Source organism: Elaeis guineensis, chromosome 12 (genome assembly GCF_000442705.2).
Source record: "Elaeis guineensis isolate ETL-2024a chromosome 12, EG11, whole genome shotgun sequence".
NCBI lineage: Eukaryota > Viridiplantae > Streptophyta > Magnoliopsida > Arecales > Arecaceae > Elaeis > Elaeis guineensis.
In genome coordinates this window covers 16,198,639-16,224,513 of record NC_026004.2, presented here as the reverse complement: position 1 = coordinate 16,224,513, position 25,875 = coordinate 16,198,639, and the positions used below count along the sequence as shown (strand labels likewise).

The window sequence follows — 25,875 nt, the reverse complement described above, 5'->3', positions numbered from 1 at the left end:
TTAATATCTTTCTAAATTCATTCAATAGAGAGCTTTTACAAAAAAAATTAAGATAAAGATGTCATTATATAAATGACTATGTAATTATAGTTATTATATAAAAACTAATTAGAGATGATAATACTATCTTAGTATTAAAAAAATATTTTATATTTAAAAATATATTTATAAATTTGATCATATTTTTATATAGATTTATCTTCAATCAGACGTAATAATTTTTTTTTCATGATTATTTTTTAAAATAATTCTTTCATTAATCAAATATAATAAAAATTATTTTTTTCATAATTATTTTTTAAATAAATAATTTTTAAAAATTATTAAATTATTTTATAATTTAATATGCAAGAAATCGCAGCACTAAGGTCGATCAGGTGCATAAATATGGAGTCGTGCAAACCGTCGCGCCAACTTAACTATTGAGGTCTCAACTCTCAAGTCCCGCAGCTAGTTCCCACAGCCTCATCATTGTTTCCACGAAACACCTATCAAGTATTGATATAGATGGAGCTTGCCACGTGAGAAACACGTGATCATCGAGGCGGCCCCTTCGCGTAGACCGGCTTGGCCCTTCTATTTCTTTTACTCCTACCATTTCTCTTTTTCTTCAGGGAATCCCATCGTTGGATCTTCTCTCAGTTCCACCCCTTCCACCAACCGGATAGACGGAGATCTTCGATCGAAACCCTTCGATTCCTGTCGGGATATGAGAGATCTGGTCCTCCTCGATCGATCGGGCGAGGATTTTGGCCTCAAAGAAGGAGAAGGAACGGGAAGGTGAAGTACTCGCGGCCGATCCGCGAGGAGGAGGAAGAGAGAGATCGGTAGATGGCGGGCAAGATGATGGGGTGGACGACGGTGCAGCATTTGGACCTGAGGCACGTCGGCCGTGGCCTCAAGCCCCTCCAGCCCCATGCCACCACCTTCCACCCCACCCAGGCCATCGTCGCAGTCGCCATCGGGACCTACATCATAGGTAAGAATCGATCCTTTGCTTATTCGTTGGTTTTTGGAGTTTAATTTGCTCATTTCTTCAAATTGGATGATTTTTTGAGTTTTCTTGAAAACAATACTTGGACTGTTGCGTTTTCTTGAAAACAATGGGTAGTTTTTTCGTGAGGAACCTAAAGATCTATTCATGGTTTAGTGGGTTGGAATTATCCTATTTTGTGGAAAGAGAGGGGGAGGGCAAGGAGTAATTAGAGAACCAGGTGGACCTTCTGGGTGATTTATGTAGTCATCAGGCAATGAATGCATAAATTGAGAAAGCATCTGAGTTAAGAAACAGTTTAAATCAAAAAGATTTTGTCTTTCCACATTATGGAGAGACAATTCGACACTGGTTGTTGTTCCTCTACAAGAGTTGCATATTTTAGTTCATGTATAAAAAGGTACTAGAAAATGACTGAGTGAAGTCAATCTTCTCTTGTATAGTGTCTCAAATCATGTGAATTGAAATGGATTCTATTGCGCTGCCAACCAGCCTTAGCTCACTACTTGGCATCCTTGTCCACTTGGGATAGGTCCAGGGTTCAAACCTTGGTTGTGAAATTCTGACCATATTTATTGAAAAACAGATATTCTAGTTGTGGAACAGGTCCAGTTGAAAGAAAAAACAGCATACTTTTTTTAGACTATATTCAGATTCATTTTCTTTTGGAGTAGTTGGAAGGTTGTCATGGAACAGACATGACAGTACATTCTCTGGTTTTTCCTGCTGTGTCTCATGTACTCAGTGTGTTTGCTAATGCAGTTTAAGTTCTTTATGTGCAGAATTTGATGCACTTTCAGGAAGCAAGATTTCTTCAATTGAGATTGGTTCACGTGTTGTACGTATGTCATACAGTCCTACCAGTGGACATGCTGTAATTGCTATCCTTGAGGTTAGTTCATATAAATGATTTCGTATAACTTGTGATATTAAAAATATATTCAATAATGACATCATCAGCTGATGCTTTTCTAGTTTCACAATCATCAATTTCGATTTATCTTTTTGACTGACACATTTTGGCATTTGGGTGGATGTATTTGGGCCAGCCTGCAGCTGTCATGTACCAGCAATGAGTCAGCATGTACCATGCCATACCTTGTCTAGCATTTGTATGGACAAGCGTGCAACTGACAAGCAAAAGTAACACATAGTAATGTTAGAAAAGTAGTTTAGTTTGTCTAAGAAGCTACCTTAAACAAAAGTAAATATAAATATCATTGTTAACTTGCTGTTGCATTTGGTTATTGCATGCTACTTGCTAAGACAATATTGTCAAGTTAAAAGGGCTTAGAAAACAAAGATATTCTTTCATTATTTTAAAAAATCTACATTGGAAAAGAGGTAGATTTGCAGATGAAGAAATGAAAAAGCAAAAAAGATGATTAATTCTAATAACTTATTTCTATATGGTCCACCATCATCTATGAATTCTATGGTGATGGCGGGCTAGCATCTTTGTTGCCCATGTTTATGCCAATTCTCTAGGAACTCTAGGAGGTATATTGTCTCAAACTCATTCACTCTTGTTACCATACATGGAAAAAAGGTAGATTTATACATGAGAAATGAAAAGGCAAAAACGATGATTAATTCTAATAACTTATTTCTATATGGTCTGCCATCATCTATGAATTCTATGGTGATGACAGGCTAGCAGCTTTGTTTCCCATGTTTATGCCAATTATCTGGGAACTCTCGGAGGCATATTGTCTCAAACTCATTCACTCTTGTTACCACGCCTTGCAAGGATTCTAACTGATGGAAGTAGTTGCATTGGCAGGCAGAGAATGAGCTTTTCTGGTATTTTTGAATATCTACTGACTCTGCTTTATCAGCTGCCATGCTTGTCAACATTATCTAGGATGTTCGGAAGATCTAGCTGCACGAGCATAAATTTTGGTAGGCAGCTGGTTTAATACCTTCTCTACATTGAATGGTGTGGAAGCAGCTTTTGCCATCTTAAGCAATGATACTGGATCTATGCGTGGTTACTCTAATACCATCTAGTTCCCTCCCTCCTCTCACCAACCCCAAACTTTTGCCTCTTGCATATGGAGGTAGGAACAGCACTTTTGGAAGGGAAACTTACATATGAGCATCTCACAAGACAGTTTAGGTCCCTAAGGTGGGTCTGTCAAAAGGCATGTTTTCTAAATAATTATGAAATTTATGTGAATACCAAAACAAGAATGTTTAACCTGCTAGTGTATATGTCCAATCAAGTATTCTACCGACACAATAATGATAGCCATCAAGCCTTCTCCCAACTATTTTGTGCTTGGCATTACATATCCTTATTTGCCAATAAATTCTGTTTAGCGGTTTCGGGATTGTAATTTATTTTTAAAAATTTCTAAACTAGTTTTGGGTATATATATCAGAAGACCTGGCTAGATCAGAATTTGAGCATGTTTGTATTTTAGGCAAGGTTGTTCTTAGAATTATTTGATTTCTGAGGAGAAAATTCGGTTATAGCACACCTTTTCCCTAAATTTGTTTAAATTTTGCTCAATCCAAACAAATGTCAATCATTGCTCAGACATTTTAGTTCACTCTGTAACTTTGCTAATATGTCAAGGACTACAAAAGGAAACTAATCCTTCCATCTCCAAGCCCCAACTTGACATCACATTTCCACCTTATGCCTCTTGAAATCTTTTTTTCTGCTCCACTTCGGGTTGAGTATACTTGATTTTAGTTAAAAAGGGGGTGCAAAGGGTTTTAGGGGGAGCTCTAACTCCCATATTATATAAAATCTATTTAAATGAGTTATTTCATGGCAGGTCTGATATTATGCATCAGATTAGCCCCCCCTGTGTGCGCGTTCTAAATCTTGGCACTATTACTAGCAACTTTAGTGTGGAAAATAGTGAAAAGGCCGCATTTGTTACATATTATATCAGCAACTGCAATCTAGTGAATTTCTTCATTTATGGTCGACTCATGTAAGTCCAACAATATCTTAGGTTCCTCATAACTTTTTAAGTTTTTTCTGATTAATCATAGGTGCTCATGACATTGTAAGTTCTTTGGATTAATCAAAGTTGTTTGCCACAATTTTTTCTTCATTTTCATTATGTATGATAGATGGAACTATTACTTAAAGCTGACCCCCAATTCCAATTTGTTATCAACTTGAATTCTTCTATTTTTCATTTTATTTTTGGTAATGTTAGGTTTATTTTCATTTCCATTGATGGAATACCATCACTAAGGTATATCTTTCATAATAGTTCATTGTTTTGACTAGTGGAATCAAAGTTCACTGAACCGCCCTGAACTGAGCGACTTAGGGCATGCCAAACCCTACTAGCAGCCTATCAATATGGTTCTAGCGTGAAATTCAGAACACCGGTAGGAGGGAGAAGGAAAGAGAGGAAAAGAGAGAGAGAGAGAAGGGGGGAGGAAAGGAGAGGGAGGGAGGCCCTCTGGAGATCAGCCAAGGCAATTGGAGGGCCGCTGCACGTGCTGGAGGGCCGGCGAGGGAGGGGGGAGAGAGGGAGACCTTATGAAGGCCAGTCGAGGCCGCTGGATGGTTGCTGCACTCACTGGAAGGCCAGCAAGGAGGGGGGAGAAAGAAGGAAGAGAAGGAGAAGGAGAGAGAGGGAGAGAGACGGGGAGGGAAGGAGAGGGGAGATGGTGATAGAGCCTCCGAAGGCCCACCTAGGGCTCTAGAGGCCGGAGTCGGCTGATTGAATTAGGGGTGGAAGCCCTGTTTCTTTTTTTTTTTGGGACATTGGGTGAAGTCAGCAATGCCAACGGGTAAAATTGCTGACTTTAGTTAACTTTTTTTATTTTGCCGATAGATAGTGAATTTGGCAAATCAATTATCGATTTCACTGTAAGTTAGCAAAAAAATTTAAAATCGCGATCGAAACAGGGGCATTCGGACCTTCAAGGTCCTTCGATTGCCTCTGTTGCCCTCTGCCGACCTCCCCACTCTCTTCTTCTCCTTCTCTCGTCCCTCCCTTCCTCTCTCTCTCTCTCTCTCTCTCTCTCTTTCCCTCCTCTTTTTCTCTTTTGGTTCAGAGTTCCCTGCTACTTCGATCATTTGAGGGTCTCCATGGCGCTCCAGTGGCCACCATCGGTGTCTCTGCCATCTTCCTCTCACTCCCTCCCTCCCTCTCTTCTACTCTTTGGTTGTCCCTCTCCTTTGCTTTCTTTGCCGTGTCAGTGTGGGCCCAATATGGAATGGTACAAGGGCATTATCGAACCATAGCACCGGCTGACCGGCACGAGGTGCGGTTCCGGCACGGCGAACCTTGAGTGGAATTGCTAATTTTATATTAAATTGAGGATCTCAGTTAGTTCTCAATCCAGTTATTCTCATTGAATGCTTAAAACTTGTTGGGTAAACACAGTTCAGTGCTCTAATAAATCATGCTCAATCTATCCTCTCAAATGATGCCGTTTTTGTTACCTTTTGCTTGTGGAGATGGAACTATTATCATCATTGTAGATTTTATTACCCTTCTGATCTTCTACTATACGAAATATGAAATTATGTCTGCTGGGTCATTTTTCTTGCATGACAGATGTACTGTTTGTTTATTAATTTGAAGAAATTTGCACATGTTGTGGAGCTGGATGCTGCCCCCTTTTTTACAGGTTCATGTATAATTTACTCATTAAAGTGTTTGCTTATGGTTGTCCTACTTAGAGTCCAGCCTTTTTATTTGTTTGTTGAAAGAAACTTTATTTATGATTGATTTGTCATGTAGATAAATGTCTCTTGTTGAACATAAGCCTCTATGGCATTCCAACTCTCAGAGATCTTAACTGCTGGTTCTGGATATTGATGTGGTTCTGCATATTGATACCTGCTCCTTTTGCACACTTGATTTGAGCTTGTGCTTACTGCTCTTTGTACCATTTTTTATGAATGACAAGTGTTATTGCCTTCTTTCAAATACTTCATTTGATTGTTTCCAGTAATTCCTTTCTGCTTTGGTGCAAATGCCACCTATTATTTCTATTTTGTTTGTACTGAATATCTTGATTATTCCTTATTTTTATGCATCAACACTTTTTATCTTCACAATCTTTCAGGATTGTACAGTCCGATCCTGCGATTTTGATACTGAACAGACCCTTGTGCTACACTCACCTGAAAAGAGGAGCGAGCAAATTTCTGCAGATACAGAAGTCCATCTTGCATTGACACCTCTCCAACCTGTTGTTTTTTTTGGTTTCCATAAACGGATGAGTGTGACAGGTTTTCCATTTGCCAAACTCCATTACATGCATTTTCCTGTTTCTGTAACCATCCCTGTTGACTTTTTCTTTTCCTCCACATGAAGTTGTTGGTACAGTTGAAGGGGGAAAGCCACCTACAAAAATAAAGACTGATCTTAAAAAGCCCGTTGTCAACCTTGCTTGCCATCCTCGTCTTCCTGTCCTGGTAAAATGCTTAAGTTGCTTACAAAGCGACCTTTTCTTTTGTTAGTCAATGTATGGTATCCAATATTTAAGTAGCCTTGTGTTCTTATTCTTATTTGGTGATTGATCTATTTAGTTTCTCTCTGCGTTTCTGATTTCATCATCACACTGATTACTTCTTCATCCTAGTGTTCTCATTTGGTGTCTAATGTGCTCTGTTCCTGCTGCAGTATGTAGCTTATGCTGATGGCTTGATTCGAGCTTACAATATTCAGACATATGCTGTCCTTTATACCTTACAACGTAAGATGTGATCTATATTTTGTTTCATCCCAGAAGATTATTTGTATGAGCTATGAAGTTTATTGAGCAAATTATTTTGCTTGCCTTTCTTTTAAATATGCTTTTATTCTTTTAAATTCAGTTGATAATACAATCAGGCTCATTGGTGCTGGTGCTTTTGCTTTTCATCCTACCTTGGAGTGGATATTTGTTGGTGATAGGAGGGGTACCCTTTTGGCTTGGGATGTATCAACACAGCAACCAACTTTAATTGGAATGTAAGTTACTTTTTTGCAAATTGGTTTATTTGTCCCTTGTGAGGAAAAAAGTAATGTGGGAAATAACTCAGCTTAATTTTCTCACAGTACAAGATTTTAAAAGAAAGGGAGGTGGCTAAAGATGAGAATTGGGAAAAAATGCTCAGCCAGTTCTAGAAATCATCAAAGCATAAGACCATATGGTCCTAAATCAGATAATCTCTTGTGATGATTAGTAACCAGTAACCATGTGCTGCCAAAGATATATCTTTTGGTTCTCCATATGTTGCAATGGGATATGAACTTCAGTTGAAGTGTTCAATATCTGGTACTTGCACCATGTATCATCTATTTAGCAAACACATCTGCATTACAAATGTAATATTGGTCAGCAAGACTAAGGAAAAGTTTTGAAAGTTATATTGGAAAATAAGGTCTAACACTTAGTTAATGATAATTAAAATTAGTTGGCATAAAACATATATCCTTTTGCGCTACTTTAATTGGCATAGGGGTACAAAATTTACTTTTGGGTGATGTTGGTCCAACCTGATTCCAAAATATACTGGCATTTCATTCTATTTTCGACAGTTCTGGTTGGGATACGCTCAAAAATGAAAATAGAAACATTGCAAAAAAAAAAAAAATGTTGGCAGTCTTTTGGCATATTCCTGGTCTATCTTATTTGATATTTTTCTTAATGGGTCTTCTATATTATGGAGTCAATATTCTTATAACTTAAAGTTTCACATCTTAACATATAAATGCTTTTTTGGGATTTTCTTTCTTGGTCAGTGATTGAGAACCACACATTCTGGAATGTTTCTGTTCCTGACCTTTGTTTTTAACTGCCTATTCAGTACACAGGCAGGTTCCCATCCCATAACATCTATTTCATGGCTCCCCATGCTACGATTGCTTGTCACTGTGATGAAGGATGGGGTGCTACATGTTTGGAAGACACATGTGATAGTCAATCCCAACAGACAGCCAACACAAGCAAATTTTTTTGAGCATGCAGGTCATGTAGCTTCTTTAACTTTTTCTTCAAAATATTACAAAGCCTATTCCAAGATTCTATTGTCAGTTTGAAAGACTTTACTGTATGCTATTTTTGTGACCTGAGTAATTTATAGCAGTTTATGTTTAGTTTTCATTGCTTTCTGTGTACAACATATTTGTATTTCCCTACTTCTATTTCTCTATTTTGGTTCTCAATGATTTTTTATTAGTTTTCTATTTCATGCCTTTTCTTTCTTTGTCAAAGTTTGTCTTAGATAAAAAGAATGAATTTGGCTTTGTAACAAGAATGTTCAACAAAAAATGGGTCACTCATGAATAGTTGGAACAAGGCTTTATGACTAGACTTATGGTTAAAGAAGACACTAGCATGACCTTGACAAGTTTCACATTAAGTCAACAGGGAAAGTGCTTGTCTGTTATGGTCATGGTAAAATAAAAAAGTATCTTAGGCACAGTTCTGTGGCATCATGTATGCTTTTTTTATAATTGAGTGCATGAAATATGCAAGGCTAATATACTCGGAAAAGAAACAGTTTGGTATTTTGACAATGTTAAATTAGACAAACATGATCCTTTAAAGAGAATTATCAAGTTGCTTTAGAAAAAAATAGGTGATGATACAAAAAAATAATAGTCAGCATGTAATTCTAATAAAGGGAATGAACAGAGCAGGCAAAGGAGGGCATAGGTCTGATAATAACAGGAATTTAACCTCATTCACAGTTCTGTACAGGTATATTCTGCTGCAGTTTGCAGTTCATGCTTGAGAAAAGGATCACATGTTGTTTAATTTGTTGTTGGATATATGAGGGCTTAGCTTAGTTGGAAACTGCTTGCTTTCTGTGAGTCTTGTGTCCTACACAAATTGAAACCATATTCACCTAAATCAATTGTTGAATAAGTGAGACCCAGGTATGTCCTCTAGTTGTCTCTTACTCTGGCCACTTACCTGTTATCCCAAGGACATTCCCGCCCTTTTTATTCTCCCTGCTTTGCACCTTACAGCTTACACCTCGTCCTTAATCTTTTCTTACCTAAACCCATCTTTTAGATGCACCCTGCAGCAACCTTCACCCCCATCCCTTCAACACCCTATTCCTGTCCCATCATTGCTCCATCCAAGCTCATTCTCTCCAAAATTTGAAAATAAATATCATTTTTGAATGGGATCAAGAGTTTCGATTTGCATACTAAAATGATAACCAGATTCAGCTATTAGTCTAGTTTCTCTTCATGTTTGAGTATGGAGGATGGGTTGATTGATATTTGAGATAGTTTTAATTGTTGCCAAGTTGGTAATTCCCTTTTATGCTGTTCATCTTTTTTGATATGTTTCATGTTTTGTTTTATTGATTATAATAATTATTTAAGATTTCTCCTTATATTTATTAGTTTTTTGAATTTATTATTATTGGGTTGCTTTGACATTTGGGTGCCTGCCTAGTCACCAGGCTGCCAATCTACCACCTACAATCTTCAAAATAGATGCTGTTACCATGTTGCTGTCCTACAAATGTTGATCATTCTTTACTGTATTAGTTCCTAATTCGGTCCTTTACATCTTGTATTTTCATCTCTCTGATCCTTGCCTTATGTGCTGGGTTGTTGTCCTTTTTTTGTGCGCATGTGTATCGAAGTCAAATGTATTTAATGTTCATGCAACGTCTTAAACCTCTTAATGCTATCCACCACACTCTAGTTCAATTAGATATGTTTTTGTTTCTTTTCTTTTGTTTATAGGATAGATCTGGTTTGTACCAAATTACTGCATTGGTGTCTATTCAGTTCAATTTTCAAGCTGGGTCTTGGTTCATTGGTTTTCTGCTTTACCTGCAGTTTGGTTTTCGATTTTTCACAAATTTTCAAGCTGTACTTGCCATAAGCTTTTCCCCATAGTTTTAATTCAGCATTAAGTGCAATTTTGGCACATAAGTTGTATGCTGTACATGCTGCAAATAATATCTATCATGGAATCCAGTGTTGGTCAACTGTGATTCCAGACTTGCTTGCAACTACTACTTGTAAAACTTCTCATTTCTCTTTCATAGATGTCATGAATCATCTTATTGTGTCTATCTTCCCTTTGTATATGTTATATGCTATATCAGAAATTCATTATGGTTCAATGTTTGTGTGATATTGCAGGGCAATCTGTAAATGTAATTTATTTATCTTAATGTTCTTTTAACTTCTTTTGCAGCAATTGAAACTATCGACATTACTCGGATTTTATCTCTTCAGGATGGAGAAGCTGTTTATCCTTTACCACGAATCAAAAGTTTGTCAGTTCATCCAAAGTTAAATCTAGCAGCACTACTATTTGCAGTTAAGCATGGATATTTTACAAATTTTATTTCAAGCTTGACTTATTCTCTGTTGGATGTACTGAGATGGTGTCGTATTCTATAAAACAGGATATGTCAAGCAGTGATAATCTAAAAAACAAGGGTGCATACACAAGAGAAGGAAGGAAACAGCTCTTTGCAGTTCTCCAAAGTGCAAGGGGTTCTACTGGTAAAATTTATTTGCATTCTGTTGGGAGAACTGCACAAAATCTAATATGATCATTCTAATTGTGCTAATTCTGGTCTTTATCTCTAATAGTGAAAGTAACCTCCTACAAATATGATTCATGCAATAAGAAATACATTACTTTTGTTTCTGCTTTTCTGGTAGCGTGAATGTACCTTGTGTCAAGAGCTGAGAAAACTATGAAATTCGTCCTTGATGATGATTATGAGAAAAACCCCAGGCTTAGGTGCTATTTGGCATCACTTTTATTTTTCGTATTTTCAGAAATAGAAAAATAAGAACCATGTTTCTATTTTACTTCTAAATTTTTTAAAAATATAAACACAGTTGGTGTAGTCAATTATTTTTGAAAACATAATCATGATGATGGTGGCCGAGGTGGTGATAGTGGTGGTGAGGACAATGGAGTAGTGGCAAAGGCAGCAGGTGCTTGTGATATAGTGATGGTGGCAATGTTGATGAGGGAATCACCAATATAGTGGTGGCAGCAGTGATGGTTGTGGTGGTGGTATCGTGAGATTGTGGTGGTGATGGTGTTGTGATGGAGGTGGTGGGGGTGGCGGGGCGATGATGATGGTGGTGGAGACAACAGTGACGGCAACAACGATGGTAGTGGAAATGATGGTGGTGGTAGTGGCAGCAATGGCGACTATGGACATGATGGCGACAATGGTGGTGGTGGAGATGATACAGTGGTGATGGTGGTGGTGGTGGTGGTGGCGGTGACAATGGAGGTGATATCTGTGGTGGTTGTTAAAGACATAAGCTTCTTATTTTTGGAAATAGTGAATGTAAGAATTTCTTATTTTATTTTTCTAGAAGTAATAAACTAGTTTTTAAAAAAATTAATAACAATAGTACCAAACATGCTTTTTATATTGTTTTCTATGATGTTATTTTTAAAAACAACATGGTTTGTCACGGACAGGCACTGGGTAATGAATCGGTATTGCTACCTTATGATATGGTGTGGTATGTTGAGTTGCTGACCAATATGGACTAGGAACTGTGGGTACCTAAATTTTATTTTGTAGCTCTTTAGTTTTCCATGTTTTGGCAATATCCGTATTTTGGTACTATCTACATCTTACCCCTTTAAGAATTAGCAATTTCAAAGAAATGAGGTACTTTGGGTCTATATTATTTTGAGTTTTTTTTTGAATTATTTCTTAAGTTTGAGTATATACCTTGGCCTTGACCACTTTTGTTTAAAATGTTGAGATTCCTTCCCATAATTAAATATGTGCGGTTCTAGTTAAACAAATCCTTGAGTGGAAATGTAATAATTCCATTCTTTTTGGTTGCCATTGTCATCACCTTCTGCACTTTTTTTACCCCATTACTTGCTCCTCCTATCCATCTTCACCATTCATATTCTCCATTTTCTTGTTGGATCGTTATGCAGCATACCTTGAGTGTTTAGACATGCGTCTGGATGTAACAGCTAAAATTTAGTTACAAGTGGAACAATTATCAAGATCTATTAGGCTAATCTCTCTGTACGTATCTTATAGTTAATACCCATATATAGATAGTCACAGCTAATGATTATTGTCTTGTCCAAACCATCTGGTTCGGGGCGTACCAACCCATACCGTGTTGAACCAAGACAAGAGAGGGTGTTAACTCCATACAAGCTTCAAATTGGCTTGAATCATCCTTTATCGGTCCAAATAAAGCGATATTGCCTAGTACTAGGGTGCGCACCATATTGTACCCACTTGTATCGACCAGTTTCGGATGGTACCACGATAAAATGTGAGATAAAGGGATCGGAAACTATCTCGGTTCGAGGTGCATATTATATTATATTGATCGTACCATACCAAACCAGCAATGTATCAAGATGGTACCAAAAGTTTGCCATCTTGGTACTGGATCTCATATTGGTACCATCCTATTACAGTGTCTGCATGCTTAGTATGGTACCCAATTCAATGTACAAGTATCGGTATGTTCCTCATACCACATTCCAATTCAGCATCAATACAGTATGATATGGTTGATACAAAGTTTTCAGAACCGTTCCGAACCGAACCAATAGAGAATCGGGACGGTTTTGGCTTGGCAAGCGGCACACATGCCGGTGTCGAAGGAGAAGGAGAGGGAAAATGAGGAGGAGAGAGGGAGGAGAAGAGGGAGAGAGACCACGGCACCCTCGGAGGCCGGTGGTGGCCTGCTGTGGCCGTCGGAGGATGGTGGAAGCCTCCGCGGCTTGGTTCGCCTGATAGAGTTTCTAAATGAGAGAGAAAGAGAGAAAAGGGAGGGGAGCGACTTATCAGAGGGAGGGGCAGTCGTTGGAGGGCCCACCGGAGCTTGCTATGTGGCCGTCGTGGCCATCTGCCAACGGAAACCATGCGAGCGGATCCACGGCTGCGGAACAGGAGCTATCGCTTCTGTTCCTTCATCGCATTTTTTTTAAAAACATGATAAATAGTGAAGCCTGCAAACCCATTTTCGGCTTCTTTTTTTGAATTTTTTTTTTATAAAAAAACAAAAATAGTGAAGCCGACAAATTAATTGTCGGCTTCATGTTTTTTCGGCTTTTTAGAAAAAAAATCTCGTAAAACAGGAGCAATCTTGTTTTACGCCCATGGCACCGCACGCGTGGACTGCGCCATCCGACGACCAACCGAAGGCCGTTTAGTGGCCCCTCGAACTCCTTCCCCTCCCTCTTTTTCTTTTCTTCTCCCCCCTCTCTCTATTTCTCTCTTTTCCTCCCCCTAGTTCGCTTCCTTTCCTTGTGTCGGTTCGCGCCGGTCCGGTCCAGTCTGGCACGGATTTGTTCCGCCGGCCGGCAGGCATGGGCTCCGTGAACCTTGGGTTGGTACATCGGTCTTGACCAGTATAACAAACCTTGGTAACACTAGAAAAATTTATGCAAAAAGCTGTAATGTTATATTAAATGTTTGCTTCTGTAAATAATAACTGCTAGACAATTTTAATGAATATCCTGAAATAACATCTAATACTATGATTTAATCTGATCATCAAAAATTTAAAATATGATTGTGTTTTGACATAGACTTGGAGAAGCATTGTGATCACTGAGTTTCATGATTGCCACTCCTTGTTTCATATACACATTAACTATTTGGGGGATGCAGACATCTTTAATATATGGTATATATTTTCTTGGATGTTAAGTAAGCTTTTTCAGAGAATTGCATGCATTATGCCTGCTTAATTCATCTATATTTGCAATTTCAGACAAATTTCTTTCCATTCATACAATTTAAATATCTTATAGCTTGGGCTTTTTTGATCTTTGATATCATGACCATCACCCCGAACACCCCCACAACCCACCCAAGAAAGACGCCCACACACTTTTCACTTGGTATTGTAATTCATGTATGCTTCAATTATGTATCTAATTAGTTTATCTTATCTACAATCTACATGATGATAATAGTATGGATCTTTCTTAGAGATTGAAATCGCCTTGATGTCTTGCAGCTGCTGTCTTGAAGGAAAAGCTGTCAGCTTTAGGTTCATCAGGAATTTTGGCAGATCATCAGCTCCAGACACAGCTGCAAGAACATCACTTGAAGGGGTAAATTGCTACTAGCTATTTGTCATGCTTTTGTTTTTCAGCTCAGGCAAGTAAGCATACATAAATATTTGATCTGTCATTCTTTTGATGCTCAATTTTTCCGATGTCACATGGATGAAGCATTATACTTTGAGTGTGACTATTGGCATACCAGATGAAGCGCTTAGAGAGAGCATATGGCTTGAATCATGCCCTGCACACTGTTATTTCTCTATGTCATCCTACTATCAGAAGTGAAGAAGAATTTATTTAGTAATTTTTAAGGGTTAAAAATTTAAGATCTGTGTTTAACAATGGATCTGTTTACAATGGTACCTTGCAATCTATTCTAACATCCACTCTACTTGATCATACTTGCTTTAAAGGCTGACTTGTTACTGCTCATCTTAACTTTTCTTGATAGGTTGCTACATAGTTCAAATATTTTCACCACCTAGCCATGAAGCCTGTTTGTATACTTAAGCTTACTAGGTTTGGAATTTGTAATGCCGCCTGATCATCGGCAAATTTACTTCTTGACATAGTCTATATTTTAGCTATTTTGCTTCTCCTATGTAGAGGTAGAAACATGTAGGCAACTGATTTACCATCAGAGTCGCAAAATGCTGTCTCTTCTCTCTGGTTGTTTTGAGTTCCATGCTGTCAAACTTGTGTGCAAAGAACCTGCTTATTAATATTATGTGGCCACCACGTCATGTGATTCTCTAATGAATTCTTGTGATAGAAACCTAAGATGAGCAGAATGTATTATGATGCTACCTTCTCATCCAGCAAGGCTGCTGCTTCTTTCTTACCTGAATATAGATGATCTTTTAGAGTCTATTTGTTAACATAGCTGCTTTCAATATGTAGTGACACTCCTGTTTTTCTTATGGCAGCCAAAGTCAGCTAACCATTTCGGATATTGCACGGAAGGCATTCCTTCACAGCGTATGTTCTTTTTATTCCAGCTGTTCCTATCCTTCTGTATGCTTTCCAGCTGTAGCTGTGAGGTGCATGGGTAATCAGGAGTTGACTAGCTTTTCTAGGAACCCAATTTAGTGGATGCAAATTGCAAACAAATGATGGATCATGGTTTCATAAGCAAAATATCAATGCCATTGCTGTTACATAATAATGCCCTTTTGGGCTAAATCATAATATATTTATGTTCCTAATGGAAATATCTGCCCAATAAGTATGATTTCAATGCTGCACACCTAGGAGACTAATTCTTGCTGTTCCTGTGCATTAAATGTTTCTTCCATCAACTATTGTGGTTGCTATTTGGTTGATGAGTTCGGCATAACCTCAGGTATCATTGTGCTTGCTTTCCATAGACTCATATTTTGGAGGAGCTATACTCGATTAAACCTCAAATATGAATTTTCCACGATGCAGGACCCTCACTGCTTTTGATTAAAGTTCTTTTATTATGATTCTTTTTGTAATGTTATTGGTGTCTTATATGGATTTGCTACAGCCTGTCATTTATTTTAAACTAACAGCTGAGTTCATGTTGAAACTTACCAATTATTAATGTACTTTTTTGATGTCTGCACCACATTTTATCTGTTCAGCATTTCATGGAGGGGCATGCCAAAAGTGGCCCAATATCTCGGTTGCCTCTCATTACAATCTCAGATGTGAACCATCAACTGCGGGATGTTCCTGTTTGTCAGGTACTGAATGTAATCATTACTTCAATTTTCTGTTCTGCTATTGTCCTATCATTTTTTTTTCTTTTTCTGAATTCAGGAGGGATCTAAGTCCCATTTACCTGAGGGATTAACATGTGTTTTTCCCTAGATGTTACTGAAATCTTGAGGGATAAGAGCACTCCAAACTCAAACCCTGGACCTCATGCTATCACTTTCCTTCTTTACTGACTGCAGCTTTGCTATTACAGCCTTTTCATCTGGAGCTGAATTTCTTCAATAAAGAGAATCGTGTCCTTCATTATCCTGTTAGAGCATTTTATCTAGATGGTCTCCACCTAATGGCTTATAATATCTCTTCTGGAGCAGATAATCTATACAAGAAACTTTATTCAGCGGTATTAACTATGATATATTTATCTTTTTGTTATCTTGGTATCTTATTATGCAATGCCACCAAGGTTTTTGATTTGTCACTTATTCATTAATTTCTCTCAGATTCCTGCAAATGTTGAATGCCTTCCCAAAAGCATTCTCTACAGTTCAAAGAAACACTTTTTTCTAGTTGTTTTCGAATTGAGTGGTGCTAATGGTGTTCTGCATGAAGTTGTTCTTTATTGGGAACAGACAGATCCACAGTCAGTTAATAATAAAGGAAATTCAATAAAAGGTTTGTCTCTCTTTTGATTTGTGATATATGTAGATGCCTATACTATTTGACCTTAATGTCTTCTTTCTTTCTGTATAGGGCGAGATGCAGCACTTATGGGTCCAAACGAAAACCAATATGCTATTTTGGATGAAGATAAAACTGGTCTTTCTTTGTATATTCTGCCAGGGATGGCCTCTCAAGAAGCCAGTGATAGTAATGGAGCACTTGATGCAAAGTCATTTGCTGATACTAGAGTTGTTTCAAACCAAGGACCACTGCAGTTTATTTTTGAAACAGAGGTTGACCGCATATTTTCATCTCCACTGGGTAGGTAAACAAACTGTTCAAGGTTAGATGGACAGGGAGGCCAAATTCTTCTTAATACATATGATTGAATACTGCTGATTGTGGTTCCTGTTTATTGTAGAGTCAACCATCTTGTATGTTATTTCTGGAAACCATATTGGGTTGGCCAAGCTGCTCCAGGGATACCGTCTATCAGCTGATGATGGACGGTACATTTCAACAAAAACTGATGGGAAGAAGTTTATTAAGTTGAAACCAAATGAGACTGTTTTCCAGGTGCTTGGCTGTGCCATATTTCTTTTGATGCATTCAGTTATTACAGTTTCTAATATATAGAGGAAAGCAGAGTCATGCAATGCTGGCCCTGTAATTATGTTTGCTTTTTTTTTTGGTCTTCTGGTCTGGGATTGTATTCTGTTTTTATGCATTATCTCAAAATACGTATATCTTTGCTATAACTTTTTAAAACCAATTTAAAATTTGATAACTTTATGAAAACTCGTCTGCATATCCTGTTGGGATGAAGATAGGTAAAAATCTGTGACAGGAGGCTTAATGATAATAGATTAAAGGCAGTTTTGAAAATGAAGAAATGTAAGGCTTTAGGACTTCATTGATTACCACTTGACATATAAATTATTATGAAATTAAGGACTCATTTGTTTCGCGGGAATTGGAGAGGGTGGGGGGAGTGTGATTCTTGGGAAGTAGAAAGAATCCCTCTTGTTTGGTCGGTGTTTTTAAAGGAGAGAGATTGGAAAAAGGTCTTTCAATAGGAATACAATTCCCTTGTTTCCTGGGATGGAAAAATCCACGGGGGAGGTGGGTTTTTGGAATTCCCATGGGATGGAAATTGGAGGCCCTTTTTTTCTCGAAATACCTTCTTAATGATGTCTTTTTATATTATACTAATAATACTATAATATCATATTAATGTAAATATCATAATATTTATAATATAGTAATATTATTTTAATATTTATATTAATAGTATTATATTAATATAATATTTTTATTTTTTTGATATAATATTTATATTAATATTATATCAATATCTATATGAATAAATATTAATATTTTAATATTAATATTATATTAATATAGGTATCGTCCTATATCTATGTAAGGTATAATAGATATTTAATGCAGTTTTTTCAGAATAGTGGATGCTTAATGAAGCACAAGCCATTCTAGAATAAGCTACTTTTCCATGGTCAACCAAACATGCCAAAATTATTTTTTTAGGCATCATATTTTCAGGAATTAACTTCTTCAGAATAACATTTCAAGAGAGAAAAGTTTTCCCCGAGAATCAAACAAGTCATAATTAGTTAGGTTTGTTCAATGAATATATTTGATGAAACATCGACAACTAGGAGAAATTTAATTTAATGAAGAACATACTTGTAGCTTTAAATGAACATGAATTTTACAAAATAGGGATAATTATGGGGGAATCAAACTTTTGACTGAATATGATGAATTTACAGAGCAACATAGGTTTCAACAATTACTCATAATTATTTCAGGCAAGTTGACTATCATTATTGAGGAAGCACCCCTTGGTGTTACTAGCTAGTTGAGAGCGAACTTATGGGATGTGACTCCATGTCTCGGCATTATTTTCACAATCATTTGCCTGCTTACTTGACATTGACACGGATGCCCTTTTATTTGGATTGTATAATCTTGAAAGTTTTTGGTTGCCTAAATTTGTTCTAGGTCTGTTCAGTGCCTGCTTTACATGATCACTAGCTATTTTCATTATGAAATATTGCTCTATTCATCCCTTATTTGGTCTTATTTACAAGTCAGCTCCTGTGATCCTTATTAAGCCATGCTTTGTTCATTCCTTTTTAAAATGCTATGTCTTAAGGTGGCCGCATTAAGCTAATATAGCAACCTTGATATGACCGATGTATCAATAAAACCATTCTTGATGTATTTCTGGGTCAATAATATGTGGTTCCAAGTAGATGTATAATGATAAACAGACACAGACACATAAACACACGTGTAGAATCGGTAATACCAGTTTCCCCAAAGGGAACTAACAAGACCATTTATTGAAGGAAACAATGTTAGGATTGGCATCCTGTATTAGAATTGTCAAGCATTGGTGTGGGTGGTGGTGGTGGTATATGGTGTGATAGTGAACCGCCACAGACACAAACACCCTGTATAATCAGTATTGAAATTGCCCCAAAAGGAACTAAGAAGACTGCTTATTGAGCAACCATATTAGGATTGACATCCTCTGTTAGAACTTAGAAGTGCCAAGTATTGAAGTTGAATGATGATCTCATGGCCCGTGCAAGGAAAGTCATGGAGTGTCTTGGAGGATCGTAAAGTGCATAAGTGTCCTTTGTTGAATGTTAACTAATATTTGAGACTTTCCACCAGAGTGAACAAAACATGGTTTAATAAAGACCATGGGAGCTGACATTCTTAGATTCATGTGGACACCTTAACACTTGACTACATGGTTGCTATGTTACATTGCTACATTTTATTGTTATGTTAGATTCATTATAGTTTAAGCTTTAAGCAATAACTCTAACTACTATTTATCATTGCATTTAATGATCTGCTATTGTTTATCTGATGAGCTTTGGCAATCATGCATTCTGGTTATCTGTTACTGATCAGTAAAGCATAGCTTTATGCTGCCTTATGAAATTCCACAGAGGTACTAATATCTGCTGGTAAATTCATGAAGGCTTTGTTTTCTGTTTGTGTTAACTGTGTAGGAATTTTGCTAATCACCATATCTTGCAACAGTCGTCATGTTGAAAAATTTGTGCAATGCTGTCGCTCCATGTCATGCTGTCCTCATGCCGTTTAATATTCTTATGCAGGTTCGCTGGCAAGAGACTCTTAGGGGTCATGTTGCTGGAATTGTGACAAGCCACAGGGTACTAATTGCTTCTGCCGATCTAGATATACTGTCCAGCAGTTCAAGCAAGTTTGATAAAGGACTCCCATCAATATCCTTTAGCACTTTAGTATATAGTCTTGGTTGTAGCTTATAGTTCATTTGTCTTCATTCAAGCTTTAAAACACTTAACTCATTTGCACTTCCGATCCCTTCTATGGGTTGGCCCTGCACTCCTTTTTTCAAGTGCGACTGCTATTAGTGTTCTTGGATGGGATAGCAAAGTTCGGACTATTCTTTCTATCAATATGCCCTGTTCTGGTATGCTGCTTTAAATTCCTATCTAGTGCTAACTGCAAAAATTTGATCTTTGTTTTTGTTTCTACAATCTACTAGACACTTCAAAAGAGTCTCATGTTAGGAGGAATTTGTTTCACAAACTGATATAGTATGCGGTAGAAGACAAGAATCTGCATAAGAATGTCTGAGAGTCAGCGAATTGATCTTAGTCTACTTTAACGGATAGGTTCTGTAGTTGAGTGTGCTTTAATTGAGTAGGCATCGTAATTATTCTCTTTAATTCTAGTTGGTGATAAGGTGGCTCACCATCATAATTTGTGTTAAAGAGGACTTCTTTGAACTTCTAAAATACTTAACATGAAGCTTATACTGCATGGATGCTCATGCAAGCCCAGATAAGAAACCTAAACTCAAGGATTTAAGCCCGAGCAAGACGTGCCATGGGGCATCGGGATCGGATACCATCCCATGTGTTGGGATATGTCGGGCTATGACCATCCCACCAACATTCTAGTGTCCCGATTGGCACATCTGGGACATCCCTTATCCCAAGTGTCATAGGAAAACTAGGATAGCTCCATATCATGGGATTTAAAACCTTACCTAAATTAATTTAAAATGCTAGATTCAATAACTCCCTCAAATTGAAGACCAAGGTGGTAACAAAAAGAAACCAATTTTCAGCACAATTCATAGTTAAAATAGGATTCAATCAAATTGCCAAAACAACTTTCTTACACTTAACACATTAGTTGGCTTTAATCCTCCTCTAACCAATTAAACCTGGTCATTATAGGATTACCATAAAGGGGCTATCAAATTGAACTAAATGACTTCTACATTGTTTTTTAACTACCCGTCTATGTAAGGTACCTAAAAGATCCCAGAGCAGAAAATAGCAGTTCTTTGACTGAAGTTGGCAAGTAAATGTCTTGCTCCTCATTAGAGAAGGAACTAGGGCCCCTAGAAGTTCTCAATCCTTCATGCACGATGATTAAAATCCCATGGGATAGGGCTGCTCTGATTTTTCTGTGGAATAGGATGCGCACTGTCCCAACACTTGGGATGGGGGATGTCCTGGAATGAATGGAACAGGATGCTGGGTTGGCAGTGGGAAACTCTTGGGATGATGCCTCATCCTGACATCCCAAGGGGTACCCTGTTGCGATTTGAATCATTGACCTGGAGGATCATTCTACATTACGTGTTTGAGATAACCGGGATACTTTCGTATTGTAACATTTTCTCTTTAATCTAAGTCATTCACCTTGTTTTGATGCAGTGTTGGTTGGTGCCTTGAATGATCGCCTATTGCTTGCAAACCCAACAGAGATAAATCCTAGACAGAAAAAAGGAGTTGAAATAAGAAGCTGTCTTGTAGGACTTCTTGAGCCTCTTCTCATTGGATTTGCAACTATGCAGCAACACTTTGAACAGAAACTTGATCTTTCAGAGGTCTTATACCAAATAACATCAAGGTTATGTTCCTTCACTATTTAATGCAGTTCATTAGCCAATTGAGCATGTTTGATAGATGCATGCTTTTATTGTTAACGAGATTGATTATGTAGATATATGTATGTATGTATGTTCTAATTTCCAATATTCTGGCGGTGCAGGTTTGACAGTTTGCGCATTACTCCAAGGTCCCTTGATATATTAGCTAAAGGCTCCCCTGTTTGTGGAGATCTTGCTGTATCACTATCCCAAGCAGGTCCTCAATTTACACAGGTGTGCTATAACTCATATTCTAGATAGTTTTCTCTCTTCTTTTCCTTATAAGCTGTTGACTCTGAATATGTTCAAAATAATTACAGGTGCTGCGCTGCACTTATGCTATCAAGGCTCTCCGTTTTTCTACTGCTTTATCAGTTTTAAAGGATGAATTCCTGCGTTCTAGGGATTATCCTCAGTGTCCTCCTACTTCACAGTTGTTCCATCGCTTTCGACAGTTGGGATATGCTTGTATCAAGTATGTAGACCTCATCGACATTTCATTTGACCTGTATTTTGAAACCTGCAAATAAATGCATTTGCTTTCTCCAGCTTTGTGGATTCCTTTTTTCTTTCTTGCTTTCTTTCTTTTTTTTCCTGGAGTTTTGGTTCATGCCTACTGTTAATCTGAACCTGGAATTTTCTCTGCAGACCTTCCCACCACAATATATATTGATGGTATAATACCATAGTGATTTTCTTTAGTTGGCATTACTGCATAGGTTATGCTTGTCCTGATCTTATTGCTTAATCATCAGCTACTTGAGAGTTGATAGGCTCTTCGAGTACTATCTTGTGGATTCCAGACGAGAGTCTCATACTTATTATGTCTACACGTGATCTTGCATCGGGATTTTTATTGTAACTGTACCACATCAAAGGTGGGACAGCCCAATGAATTGAAATGCTGTAGATGAAGCAAAAATCATATTAAATTTGATATTCAAGTCCCATGCATACATGTAATTATAAATTTAATAATAATTATTGTTATGGTGTTGAGTTTTTTCCCTTCCATATAAGTCATTGAGCCAATTATCTTGTGTTTCTAACCTTCGTATCTTTGTTTAAATTAGTATCTTTGTTTAAATTAACTTGTGTAGCCAATAAAGATGTTTCCCTCTACAAGAAAACCATGTCTTTTTGTTTGTTTCTTTAGTACTCTGACAAGGTAGCCCCATGCATTTGATCAGGTATGGTCAGTTTGACAGTGCCAAAGAAACTTTTGAGGTCATTGGTGATTATGAAAGCATGCTCGATTTGTTTATATGCCACTTGAATCCTAGTGCCATGCGACGCCTTGCTCAGAAATTGGAGGAAGCTGCTACAGATTCTGAGCTCAGACGATACTGCGAAAGAATCTTAAGAATTCGTTCAACTGGATGGACACAAGGTATCTTTGCTAATTTTGCTGCTGAAAGCATGGTACCTAAAGGTCCAGAGTGGGGTGGTGGAAACTGGGAGATCAAAACACCAATTAATATGAAGGATATACCTCAGTGGGAGCTCGCAGGGGAAGTGATGCCATACATGAAGACCAGTGAGGGGCCGATCCCATCCATCATTGCAGATCATATAGGTGTTTACTTGGGTGCTGTGAGAGGAAGAGGCAATGTGGTGGAAGTAAGTGAAAAGAGCTTGGTTAAAGCATTCACAGCAGCGAGTGGTGAAAACAAGTCTCTCACCTCATCTGAACTGCTGTCAAAGCAGATCAAGGATGGCGATCCAAAGGGTGATTCTATTGTGGATACATTGACAAAGCAATTGGCAGGCCCCACTTCTGCTGGAGATGAGCAGGCAAAAGCAGCAGAAGAGTTCAAGAGATCTTTATATGGTGTTGTTGATGATGGCAGTAGTGACGAAGATGAAACAACATCAAAAACCAAAAAGATACAGATACGAATACGTGACAAGCCTGCTGCACCTGCAGTGGATGTCGACAAACTTAAGGCAGCCACCAAACAGTTAGGTTTGGGCCCTTCAATGAGGACTAGGTCATTATCAGGACCACCTCAAGATTTTTCAATGAAGGCACCACAGACAGCCCCTGTTACTACAGCAAGTGCGCCAGATACTGCCACTGATATGTTGGGAACTGATGCTTTATCGGCACAATCCTCATCGCAGTCTGGCCCAATGGTTGCGGGCATGGGGGTGTCGGCTGGACCTATTCCAGAGGACTTTTTCCAGAATACCATTTCATCACTCCAAATTGCTGCTTCACTTCCCCCAGCTGGAACATACTTATCAATGGCTGATCAACATGCTCAAGTAACGGTGGAAAACAACTCGGTTTCTAATCAGAATGTGATGACTGATATTGGCCTTCCGGATGGTGGAGTCCCACCTCAAGCACCACAACAGCCTCAAGTGCCACAACAGCCTCAACTTGAGGCAACTGGACTACCTCAAGTTAGAGTTACCCCCCAGTCTCAAGCTCTTCCTCCTCGTATTCCTGTCTCTTCACAGCCAATTGATCTCAGCTCTCTTGAGGTTGCGGGTTCCAATGCTATGAAATCTTCTCCTACCCCCCCATCTGCACCTACTGCTGTGCGTCCGGGCCAGGTAAACTTTCATCTTGTTCTCTAGACCTTCAAGACATCTGTGATAGTGTAATATTGTTATCTTTTGTAATTTTTACATTATAGGTACCCCGTGGTGCTCCTGCCTCTGTATGCTTCAAGACTGGTCTTGCTCACCTTGAACAGAACCAACTTCCTGATGCATTATCTTGTTTGGATGAAGCTTTCTTGGCTCTTGCCAAAGATCAATCCCGTGGAGCTGATATCAAAGCCCAAGCAACCATTTGTGCTCAGTACAAAATTGCTGTGGCATTACTTCAGGTAATTCATTATCTTGTAAGCTCAGGGTGTAAAAAAGCTCGCTTGATTGGTTCTTGGTTTTCTTCTCTCTTTTCTTCCTTTGGCCCTCTTTTTGCTGTGCTAATGTTCAGTCGTGAATCACTAGGAATACCTTCATTTTTTACACTGAGTATATAAACTGATTTGCACATATTCATAGGCTACACAAATTCTTCTGCAAAAGATGTAGTATTCTGTAACAATGCTGATTCTTGAATCTTCATCTGTTTTTTCCAATTTTAGAACATCAAATATGTTTTCTTTGTTCAGGATGTTCCCCACAATATTTGCATGTTCAACATTAACCAGAAATATCCATGATAACATCTCTCTTTCAAAATTATCGCAGGAAATTGCTCGCCTCCAAAAGGTCCAGGGTCCTGGTGTACTTAGTGCTAAGGAGGAGATGTCGAGATTGTCTCGCCATCTTGCTTCTTTGCCCCTCCAAGCAAAGCACCGCATCAACTGCATAAGAACTGCCATCAAACGGAACATGGAAGTGCAGAACTATGCTTATGCAAAGCAAATGCTGGATCTCCTCCTCTCCAAGGCGCCACCAAGCAAGCAGGATGAGCTGAGGAGCTTGATTGATATGTGCGTCCAGAGGGGGCTTTCAAACAAATCCATCGACCCATTTGAAGATCCTTCTCAGTTCTGTGCTGCGACGCTCAGCCGCCTGTCCACCATAGGACATGACATTTGTGACCTATGTGGCGCGAAATTCTCTGCTCTCTCGACACCCGGATGTATCATCTGTGGTATGGGAAGCATTAAGAGATCGGATGCTCTTGCAGGGCCTGTTCCCTCACCATTTGGGTAATATAAATTTCTGTTCAATTTTTTTTTTGTACGAGTTGCTTGTGGAAAATGTTCTTGTATGAATTTATTGTACCTATCAAGGTTTTTGAGCTGTAACCATTAGAGATGCATTTCTGTGGTTTGTAAGAAATTGATTTGTTCATTACTATAGTTTAGCTGTGACTCCACAAATTCATCAGAATTTTCGAAGGAATCCAGATAACAAAAAATTAAAATAATAATATTTTTTTATCTAATATTAATATATGAGAGAAAAAAGTAATGAATGGTAGTAAAAACAAAAACAACTTTACCAGCAATAAAGCGGGGTATCATTAGTCAATCATGCATTCCCTATTTGGAAGCTCCGATGAGCTATCCATAAGTAGATGCTTTCAATGGTGGATGCTGGAAAGAAGGGAAAACACCAGAGAAGAAGAATTTCTAGATTATCAGGAAAGTGGACTCCAAAAATTAGGATATTGTGTTTCTTTTGAAAGACAATTTTCCTGATAAGATTACAAATATTTCTTAGAGTAGCTCAGGAATAATTTATATATAAATCATAAAATTTCTTTATAATATACAAAATTATTTGGAGAATCAATCTATCAATAGGAAAATTTAGAATAAGTCAGAGATTTTATTTTTTTCCTCTTTTTTTTTTCCAACAGTTTAGAGGCTTATCATGGGTGCGTGTATTAGCAACCTTGATATTAGCAACCTTGGTTCCAACGTCACTTGAACAAAAATCATATGAGGTAGGTATTAAAGAAAAAATGATGAAGCGGGCTTCAAAGTTTGTTAGATTTCTCTTAACATCAATTTTAAAGAATAAATTTGAAAGTTAAATATTTTTTTACTAATCGAGTTGTCAGTCTTATAATTTAAAAAAAAATAATATTCTCTTTCTTCTTCATTTTTAA

General features: G+C 37.8%; 1 protein-coding gene across 1 annotated transcript; it reads left to right on the top strand.

Moving 5' to 3' along the window:
- Positions 1-628: 628 nt before the first annotated feature.
- LOC105054927 (uncharacterized) lies at positions 629-25,112 on the top strand. Its single transcript, XM_010936578.4, has 24 exons — positions 629-979; positions 1,777-1,886; positions 6,047-6,212; positions 6,298-6,398; positions 6,607-6,679; positions 6,801-6,936; positions 7,776-7,936; positions 10,139-10,263; positions 10,353-10,452; positions 13,930-14,026; positions 14,905-14,956; positions 15,586-15,687; positions 15,915-16,061; positions 16,162-16,333; positions 16,412-16,642; positions 16,743-16,897; positions 19,480-19,608; positions 19,700-19,817; positions 21,079-21,274; positions 21,416-21,527; positions 21,614-21,768; positions 22,484-23,855; positions 23,939-24,133; positions 24,501-25,112. Exons 1-24 carry the CDS (start codon positions 832-834, stop codon positions 24,969-24,971), a joined length of 4,824 nt encoding a protein of 1,607 aa, XP_010934880.1. The 5' UTR covers positions 629-831; the 3' UTR covers positions 24,972-25,112.
- The last annotated feature ends 763 nt before the right edge of the window (positions 25,113-25,875 follow it).

Coding starts and splice junctions, on each gene's coding strand:
- LOC105054927 (XM_010936578.4), top strand. CDS start 832: ATGGCGGGCAAGATGATGGGGTGGACGACGGTGCAGCATTTGGACCTG. Junction 7,937..10,138: donor AAATTTTTTTGAGCATGCAG/GTCATGTAGCTT, acceptor CTTCTTTTGCAG/CAATTGAAACTATCGACATT. Junction 23,856..23,938: donor CTGCTGTGCGTCCGGGCCAG/GTAAACTTTCAT, acceptor TTTACATTATAG/GTACCCCGTGGTGCTCCTGC.